Source organism: Embiotoca jacksoni, unplaced genomic scaffold, assembly GCF_022577435.1.
Source record: "Embiotoca jacksoni isolate LCO1_2020_lvr unplaced genomic scaffold, fEmbJac1.0.p SCAF_84, whole genome shotgun sequence".
Taxonomy (NCBI): Eukaryota; Metazoa; Chordata; class Actinopteri; family Embiotocidae; genus Embiotoca; species Embiotoca jacksoni.
Genome location: NW_027185441.1, coordinates 412,988 through 423,906, shown reverse-complemented (window position 1 = coordinate 423,906; position 10,919 = coordinate 412,988). Strand labels below are relative to the sequence as shown.

General features: G+C 38.3%; 1 protein-coding gene across 1 annotated transcript; it reads left to right on the top strand.

Annotated features, from left to right (window-relative positions):
- Nucleotides 1–3,622: 3,622 nt before the first annotated feature.
- LOC138192317 (up-regulator of cell proliferation-like) lies at nt 3,623–9,190 on the top strand. Its single transcript, XM_069139633.1, has 2 exons — nt 3,623–3,923; nt 4,536–9,190. Exons 1-2 carry the CDS (start codon nt 3,623–3,625, stop codon nt 9,188–9,190), a joined length of 4,956 nt encoding a protein of 1,651 aa, XP_068995734.1.
- The last annotated feature ends 1,729 nt before the right edge of the window (nt 9,191–10,919 follow it).

The window sequence follows — 10,919 nt, the reverse complement described above, 5'->3', positions numbered from 1 at the left end:
TAGGTCAGTTCAATCTTAAATATATATGTATAGGTCAGTGCACGCTTAAATATATATGTATAGGTCAGTTCAATCTTAAATATATATCTATAGGTCAGTGTAATCTTAAATATATATGCATAGGTCAGTTCAATCTTAAATATATATGTATAGGTCAGTACACTCTTAAATATATATGTATAGGTCAGTACACTCTTAAATATAAATGTATAGGTCAGTTCAATCTTAAATATATATGTATAGGTCAGTGCACGCTTAAATATATATGTATAGGTCAGTTCAATCTTAAATATATATGTATAGGTCAGTGCACTCTTAAATATATATGCATAGGTCAGTTCAATCTTAAATATATATGTATAGGTCAGTTCAATCTTAAATATATATGCATAGGTCAGTTCAATCTTAAATATAAATGTATAGGTCAGTTCAATCTTAAATATATATGTATAGGTCAGTGTAATCTTAAATATATATGTATAGGTCAGTACACTCTTAAATATATATGTATAGGTCAGTGCACTCTTAAATATATATGTACACGTCAGTGCACTCTTAAATATATACGTATAGGTCAGTTCAATCTTAAATATATATGTATAGGTCAGTACACTCTTAAATATATATGTATAGGTCAGTTTACTCTTAAATATAAATGTATAGGTCAGTTCAATCTTAAATATATATCTATAGGTCAGTACCCTCTTAAATAGATATGCATAGATCAGTGTACTCTTCAATAGATATGTTTAGGTTAGTGTAATCTTAAATATATATGCATAGGTCAATTCAATCTTAAATATAAATGTATAGGTCAATTCAATCTTAAATATAAATGTATAGGTCAGTTCAATCTTAAATATATATGTATAGGTCAGTGCAATGTTAAATATAAATGTATAGGTCAGTGTAATCTTAAATATATGTACGTATAGGTCAGTGTAATCTTAAATATATGTATGTATAGGTCAGTGTAATCTTAAATATATGTACAGTACGTGATGGTCAGTGCAATATTAAATATAAATGTATAGGTCAGTTCAATCTTAAATATATATATGTATTGGTCAGTGTAATGTAAAATATATATGTATAGGTCAGTGTAATGTTAAATATATACATATAGGTCAGTTCAATTTTAAATATATATGTATATGTCAGTTCAATCTTCAATATATATGTATAGGTCAGTGTGATCTTAAATATGTGTATGATTAGGTCAGTGTAATCTTAAATATATATGTATAGGTCAGTGTAATCTTAAATATATATGTATAGGTCAGTGTAATCTTAAATATATATGTATAGGTCAGTGTAATCTTAAATATATGTATCGGTCAGTGCACTCTTAACATTTTTGGGATTAAAAACTGTAAAAAGAATTCGTTTTCTTTGAACGGTGTGCCTGTTGTGGCCATTTTGAGCGTCTCGCCATGAAACTACAAGTTGCTGTAAATTTGTTGTCTGATCTTCCTTAAACTTTACATGTATGATAACAGTCCCGCCCTGAAGACATCTGATGAAGACATGATGTTGATGATATATTGGGAAGTTTGTGCTTTTTCGTCAAAGGGCGTCACCTTAGCAATGCAGCAAAGTTCGATGTTTCGCCGTGACACAGGAAGTTGATGTTTAAGGTCAAAGGACGCTTGAAACCTCATGAAACATGGCACATACATCTGGCGTGGTGAGACTATATATCTGAGATGTTTTTGGTGAGTGGGCGTGGCCAAATGGCTTGCTGGCGCCCCCTAATCTGCAGCCCCAGCACCTAGTTTTACATACATGAATGAAATTCCATAGATATGTGTGTGATACACATTTTCTGATGAAAAAAAAGTCTCTTGGCACCATGACCAAGGTGGCCATTTCTCGCCATGAAACTACAAATTGCTGTAAATCTTATATACATGGACTGACCTTCCCCAAATGTTACATGTATGAAAACAGTCCGGTCCTGAAAATATCTCTATGATAATATTTGGTCATGGCCATGTCGCCCCCTGGTGGCAAATAGGAAATTACTTTTTTCATACTTTCACCTACTACGTTGAGGTGTTTGATCACATGAACCTCAATTTGGGTTAGAATATCCTTAACATGGGGCTGATGATGTATTGAGAAGTTTGTGCGTTTTAGTCAAACGGCGTTGCCATGGTGATGCGGCAATGTTTGATGTTTCGCCGTGACACAGGAAGTTGATGTTTAAGGTCAAAGGATGCTTGAAACTTCACAAAACTTTGCACATGCATCAAGCATGGTGAACTCCACGGCCACGTCCACCCCCTGCCATAGTAACACAGTAGAAATACAATAGATGTAAATGTATCCTGTCAATAACAGATATTTTATGCACCGTGTTAATATTGACTAAAGAGATATTTTTTCTTCCTTTAGGTTTTGAAGTCGTGGCATGTGTAAACTGAACACAGAAGGCTACAAGCTTACAGGTACATTCTGACAAAGAACTATAAACTGATGGAAATGTGTTTATTAAAAGTAACATTCACATATTTATTACCATAAATAATGTAAACAGAATCTTTATTCCTTGTCCTTTATACTGGTATTGCATTTAATAACTGGTTCTGTGAAACTTAAGTGGTATTTATGATTGCCTTTAGGTTTTCAATAAAGGGAGAAGTCAGACCACGTCTACAATGAACACAGACGGAAGAGGGCCTGCAGGTACGTAGATGAGTCTTTAATTCACTGCTTATTTGTACATAACTTTTACATTCAAGCATTAAAGCTATAATAATCTTTTACTGGTACCTTTAATGTTGTTACTCATATATGCTACGATGTAGCGTTACTAAAGCTTAAATTTACACCTACATAGCGGTGATTGCTGACTTTCAACCAGGTATACTGTGGCATCAAACCTCCCCACCCTATTTTTTTCTTAAAATCTACTTACACAGTTTTTTTTATTCTGGCATTCAATAATGTTTACTTATTTTGGAGTCGTTAAAGTAAATCTACGAACACCCAAGAACACACTTGCATACATTTGAGTACTGACGTATTTATAATAACTGGTTATTGTGTTTTCTTCAATTTTATAATATTTAATCTACCATGACATGTTTTATAATTCATAATTTTCTTTAATAAATATTTCCATTATTAGCCTTTATTATCATATATAATGGGATTGTTGCGATCAAAAATAATGATTTGCACCGACTCTTCCCACCAACTCCAAGAAGGCCGGATACTCCGAACTGCTGTTTGATGAATAAACACAAACAACAGTCAGAGTTTGCCTCCGAGCAGCCTGCAGCATGGAGGCAGAGCCTCTCGTTCTCCGATAGAACTCCAACACGGCGCCTCTCAGCCGGGGAAACTCCAGAAAAGGACAAAGTCCAGCTGTTCTCCAGGTGCTTGGTTCCAGAACCGGTGCTGTGCGTGGAAGAGAGCCCAACTATATCTAGCTGGCACCGCTCCACCTCCTGCTCCACCTCCCGCACCAGCTCTGGCTCTTTACCCGCTAGGAGGTGACGTTCCACCTCCCTACAGCTGGTCTATGCTGCCTGCGATCGGCCCACCGCCCGGTCTGCATTGCACCTGACCCCGATGCTTGTCCCTGCGGGTGGTGGGTCAACAGGGTGGCTGCTCCATGTTGTTTCTCCGGGCTGAGCCCGTCCGGGCCTCATGGCTGAAGTCCCGGCCACCAGACGCTCCCCAGCGAGCTCCCCTCCCAGGTCTGGCTCCGGGAGGATGCCCCGGTTTCCCTGATCCGGCCGAGGTGACCTCAGACCGGCTGCTGTTCATCAGGGTCTTTAGAACCGCTCTTAGTCTGGACTCTCCCCTGAGACCAGTTCACCTTCAGAGACCCGACCAGGAGCTGATGACCCGACATCACAGCTCCCAGATCACTGAGCCACTCAAACACCTCCACCACGTTAAGGTGGTGGTTCGTGGAGGGTCTTCATCAGTGTTGTTAATAAATGAATTGCATTGGGAGCATTAAGTGTGAATAATTTACTTGTGTTCACTCCTCAACATGGTTCCAGCTCCTGATTTCACTGTATTGGCTGAGTGTTCTTCGTTCACTTTGACATTTAAATAATGTTCGTGTTTGTACATTTTTGTTTTACCCTTCATCTTCTGTCATTGAACCACTTCCAACATTGGTTAAGATAACACCACGGGAAGAGTTATTTATAATACTAGTTACCTCTTCCCAAGCCTCCAATACCATCATCAGCCCGTGGAGGCCGACTCGTAGTACCATAAATCCGTGAATAGAGCCGTTAGAGTATAGAGTAACGTTTAGCTAGCGATGCCAGTATCCTCCTTCATTCAATAGAACCTGACTGGCAGTTTTGAAGGGGCAGTCTCTTACAACTAAAAGTTTGTATAAATAAATAAAATGACATATTACTCATTCCCATGATAAAACCACATTTTTCATAAACCTTGCCACCTTCATTTTTGTAGTTGTTCTGTTTTGTTCAGTCCGATTATAGATGTATCAAATGTAAAGGTTGCATAATTTCTAAATGTGATCTCTCCTTGCTCTTTGACAGCCCTGATGAACTTTCTTTCTCATCTTGGACTGGAGAAATTTTATCCCAACAAGCTCACTCGTCAGTCTCTCTCGGAGATCAACAAAAACAGCCTCAATGAAACTAGTGTCACGTCACTGGAGGAAATACCATGGTGCTTCCTTAGAAATCTTTTTAAAATCAATGCTGATTGCAGGAACTTTACACAATTACCAGTCAATCCTGAGGAAACCACTGATGAGTTTGATTTTGACCTGTATACTGCAGATGGCTCTGACAATAAGGTCAACCCTCTGGACCTCATAGTAGCACTCTTCCTCTGTGCTGACAGCTTCCTGCAACAGGAAATGGCCCTCAAGATGTCCATGTGCCAGTTTTCTGTCCCACTGCTGTTGCCACAGGCCAATGACAATCAGTGCAGCCTGATGCTTTGGGCCCTCAGAGACATTGTTAAAGAGTGGCGTCCACATGACTTGTCTGAATCAAGAGGATTTGTTGAAGAAAACATTGTCCAAGCAAATCTACCATTGTACTCCTTTGTGAGGCTCAAAAACTGCAGTTTATCAAAGTCCGAACTGCTGAATCTGGTTCTCAGCCGTGGCCAACAGAATCACAATATCTTCATGCACCGTAATTTGGAAGGAGGAGCACTTAAAAGAGAAATAGCCAATGGACTGGTAGAGGTTTGCTGGTATCTTCCCTGTGGAAGAGAGAATCTGGACACCTTTCAAGTACCAGTTGCCTTTGCCAATTTGCGAGGAGACATTTGTGAGTCACTTCCACAATTCCATTTTCTTCTTCAAGTGTCAACTGCTACCTTTGTGTTCCTGGACAAAGTGGAAGAAGAAGAGCAGAAGGTTCTGGCTTCCCTACAAGATGTGAAATCAAAACTAGTCTTGGTCGTTAATCGCAAAGAGGGGAACGCTAGAGAGGACATGATGTCTGTCAAGACAACAGTGGAAAAATTAGGTTTGCCAAAGAGCAACGTAAAAACAACAGATTCAAGAGTAAATGGAGCAGAATTTTCAAAGAAACTTTGTGCCGCCATCAAGACCTCACTGGCAGCTGTAACAGCCACAATTAGCACTGCCAATATGCTTGGGAAAGCTGTTGAACTTGGTCTTTCTGTGGATGAATACAAAAGCGACGACCAAAAGAAGGCAGCCGAAGAGATTGTGAGAGGAATTGGGGTGCGAAGTGTACCTGATTACAAGAAACAGCAACTTCCTCTGCAGGGAGAAAACTGGAAAAGGTTATCGCAGTTAGAAAAGAAGGAGTGCAGATTGACTAAATCTAGTGACTCAGGACTGGAAGAACAAATATCTCAGCTACAGGAAGAAAAACAAAGAATCCAACAGGAGCAGAGGCAATACAATCTGTCCAGAGGAATGAATAATTTTATAGATAACTTATCTACAGCGGATAAAGTAAACAGAGATTTTCTCCTTAAGTGGATGAAACTAAAGCTTGATTCACATTCACGAAAAAAATTGTCTAATTTGCGAAACGAATTTAAAGAGGAATGCAAAAAGAAAGATGTGAAACTTGTTGCAAAGTTGGGTCAAGCTTTACTGGATAGCTCTTTAGGAATAGAGCACTACATGAGAGAGATGGGCCTGATCTATGAAGTTTCCTGTCATTCAAAAATGAATGCACACAAAATGTGCCATCTGCCTGGTTTGGCTGCTGAGATGCTATTGGATGGGTATCCTTTAGAGCTCTTGGATGGAGATGCATCCAACATACCACAGAGATGGGTGACAGATGTGCTGATGGAACTTCACCAGAAGGTTGGACAGAAGAGTCAACTGCTGGTACTGACTGTTTTAGGTGTTCAAAGCACCGGGAAGTCAACACTCCTCAACACCATGTTTGGTGTGCAGTTTCCTGTCAGCAGCGGCAGATGCACAAGAGGAGCTTATATGTTGTTCCTCCAAGTTGGTGAGGATTTGAAAAGTGAGTTCAATTGTGACTTTATACTTCTCATTGACACAGAGGGTCTAAAATCTCCTCATCTGGCACAACTAGAGGACAGTTATGAACATGACAACCAACTGGCAACCTTTGTCATTGGTTTAAGTGATGTAACCATTATCAATACTGCAATGGAGAATTTCACTGAGATGAAGGATGTCTTGCAAATCGCAGCTCATGCATTCTTGAGAATGAAGCTGATTGGAAAAAAACCAACTTGCCATTTTGTACACCAAAATGTTGCTGGAGTTTCTGCCCATTCCAAAGGCATGACAGAGAGAAAACATCTCCTAGACCAACTCAATGAAATGACTCAAATTGCGGCAGAAATGGAAAAACAGCCTTCTATTAAAGCATTCACGGAGGTGCTGGATTATGACATAGAAAAGAACAACTGGAACATCCCCGGGCTCTGGCATGGAACCCCACCAATGGCCCCCGTGAACACGGGTTACAGTGAAGCTGTAGCAGAGTTCAAGAAACATCTTCTGGAGACAATGAAAAGTGAGAGAGAAGTCTCAGATATCCCACAGTTTCTGGAGTGGATGAGAAGTCTGTGGAAAGCAGTCAAATATGAGAACTTCATCTTTAGCTTCAGAAACACTCTTGTGGCTCATGCCTATGACAACTTGTGCAAAGAATTCCATGAATGGGAATGGGAGTTCAGGAAAGAGATTCTCTCCTGGCAGAAGGAAGCAGAGTTAGAAATCTTAAATGCTGACAATGAATCTGAAGTAGAAACTTGGAGTGGAGTGGTTGAATCAAAAAAGTCTGAGGGTACCAAAAAAATAACTGCACAACAAACACAAATGAAGGAGAAACTCCGTGACTACTACAAAAGGAAGGACAGACATGTAAATCTGATAGAGAAATACAAAGCTGACTTTGTCAACAGTATCACGAGCATTGCAAATGAAATTCAATGTTCTGTGAGTACTAAACTAGACTGCAGCCTGGAGCTGAAAATAAGTTCAAAGAAGGCTCAAGACATCCAGAGGAAATACAGAGGTGTGATTGAAGACCGGGTCATGAAGCTCTTAAGTGACTGCAAAGACTCGCACACACTCTCACTGTCCGATGAACAGCTGACACATGATTTTGAAAAGATGTGGGATAGAGCCACTGCCGGTATTTCTGGCCAGAAGGAGCGAGATATTGCAGGAGATGTCCTGAAGCAGTTGAGAAAGAATTTCTCAAACCAGAATGTCAGTGAGGAATTACAGCATATTGACTTAAAGGAAACTAGCAAGAGTCCATTTAAAACCAGGAGTGAACATATAGACTCAGGGATTGAAACGTTTCTGTGGAGAGGAGATTTGCAAAGCTTTGCAGACACTCTCATTCAGTCCTGCACACAATTTGTGTTTGACAAATTGATGACTGGTGGAGATTACCACGACTCTTTCACAAAGGATCTTCTGGAGAAGGTGGATCAGTACCTTCAACAAAGTTACAAGCAACACAAAACAAATACACAGTTTGAGGTTGACCTGAAACTTCATATCTGTGGCATTGCCTCGCGAGAATTCTTGAAAATGCACAGAAGGTTCTTGTCAGATATCAATCCGAAAACTCAGCTGGACGAGTACAAGACTCGGTACTTGTCAGATTTTCTTGATTTATACAAAGACAAAGATCAAAGCCAAAAGAAAGCAAATGATTTTGCTAGATTTTGCATCAAACCTGCTGTGGAAGATTACATCAGAAGATCTCTGGGAGTAGACATAGTAGACGAAATCTTAACTAGCTCCCATTCAGTAGAGTACAGTTCCCGTTCTTTTTTCCAGTACAACATTCAGAATGAGTTGCTGCTACAGGAAAACTTTGAGAGTTTCGTTAAGTACATAAGTAACTATGAGATGTATGTAAAAGACTGGATATTCCAGCATACCCTGCAACAAATGTCAGAGGACGAGACGTTGTGCAAACTGAAGACCAAGAATCTGGAGGTTGTAGCTAAAAAAATCCTCAAAGCATTGAATGATGCATCAAAAGGAAAGGATGGATGTCTGCTGCCAGATACCCGGGAAAACATCACAAAGCTCATCAACAACATGCGCAAAGATTTGATTAAAGACATCTCAATTTCTGTTGAGGCAGAAAAATCCACCCTGTTTCAAATCCAAACCACATTTCACCCATTCGTTAACAGCCTCAAGATGTCGATCGAAGACTTGAAAGTAGAACTTCAGCAGGAATTCTCAAAGTCTGAAGACATCACTGAGACTCTGAACAAGCTTCCAGTCAAACCGCAGGATGAGCTTTTCAGGCGAGTGTTTGGCTGTGGACAACAATGTCCATTCTGCAAAGTTCCCTGTGAGGCCGGAGGCCAAAATCACAAAAAACATCATGCAGCTGTGCATCGGCCAAAAGGTCTCGGTAGGGTCAAACGTGAAAACAACAGTAAACTGGTTGAAACACTGTGTACAACTGATGTGCACAGTGATCATGAATTCAAAAACGTACACACTAAATCTCAGTGGCATCCTTACAAGGATTACACCACATACTATCCAGACTGGCTCATTCCCCCAGACCGCACCATCGAGGCCTCGGACTACTGGAAGTATGTTCTGGTAACGTACAATGACAGATTTGCTAAAGAATATAAGGCGAAGCCAGCTGATGTTCCAGGTGACTGGAGGAAGATCACCAAGGAAGCAGCACTGAAAGGCTTAAAAGAAGCCTTCAACATAAAGTGAATGAAGTCCAGTGAAACCAAATATCGTCCAAGAAAACAACATTGAAACATGGAAGAATCGTTCATGAACATTGAGACCAGAGATACTGAACATGTTCATGCATGAGAAGACAGATCAGTCCAACTAAAGATCATTAATACCGTTTCATCAGTGAAACGAAAAAAAATGGAAATATTTTAGAATCCATGCATTAAAAAATGTAAATGACAGAGTACGAGATTTTATATTTTCCTTTTAGATGCATATTGTCTGATATAGATGTTGAACATTTTCTTTTTATTATTACTTTAAGATTACAAATGTTTTGTAGATGAAGGAAATTATAATGTACGACAAGACCAATGTGGAAAACACATCATTTTTGGAATATTTCTATTTTGTCTCATTTTCTTTTTTGATTATTACAATTTATGTTTTTATTCTTATTTGTTTATGTAGTTATATGTCTATGATGAAAAAATGTTTTATGATGGATATGTCAGTATTGTTCATTCATGATTTTACTATAGTTTTAAAATGAAAGGAGTCTCAGTGAATAACGAATATTCATATGAAATGACTTTAAAAGGTGACTTGCTTTGTTTTTCTTACATAGATGATGATAACTTGAACAAGTCACAGAAGTGGAAAACAAATAGCTACTCAGACTTTTAAATACTTTAAATATGTTTCTATTGTTTCTTTTATTCATTTGTCTATCAAACCAGGAAGGAAGCTCGTTCAGTACTAACTCCTTGTGACGAGATTGACGATTTTATTATTATTTTTTAGAACATGAAATCTTTTATTACAAACACATTGCTGTGTTTTGAAAGGCATTCGTCGTACTGTATGTTTTTGAAAATGGATTTCATGTAAAATATTGTGGCCTTTACATTTTCATGTTATGATGTTCATGTTCTTGACAGATGATGGTGTGTTAAACATTTGTATTTTTCTTGATTTATTTTGATGCACAGCTACAGTATATTCATTATATTCAGTATATTCAGTATATTCATTATATTCAGTATATTCATTATATTCATTATATTCAGTATATTCAGTATATTCAGTATATTCATTATATTCAGTATATTCAGTATATTCATTATATTCATTATATTCATTATATTCAGTATATTCAGTATATTCAGCACACAATGACGCTGATGCTGTTTATAATGGTGTTGAAGTAAACCCTCCATATGTCATCACTAGTTACTACTTTTGAAGTTTTATTTGTAATCAGTACATGAACAGCATGTTAATATTTTGACGTGTATTTGACGTGAAATGTTGACTCATGTTCATGAACACTCGAAACACACAACAGCAGCTGATGCTGATGTTTTCAGACGACCTGCAAGAAAGTTGAAAATCTGACAACTATGACTTTTATTTCTTTTTCATTTTTACTAATTGCAAATGTTTGTTTTTTTTATCCTTTAAGTTGATATACAGTAAAGTTTTGTGCATGATGACAATTAATGATGATATATGTGGAAAGATCAGAAATTCTTTGAATAAATATAACGTATTAAAAATCAATGCTTTCAGTAGCTATATTCAACATTTTATCTCCAAGTGATGGACAGATACATGTGGAGCTTTAATATTTAATCAGGATGTGAATCAGTGAATCAGGAGAGAAAGTTGTGCATCAGGAAACAAACATGACTCCAAAGGAGAGATAATGTGGCTGGAAACTTAAAAGGTGATGACATGGCAATGGTTCCAGCTATAGAAG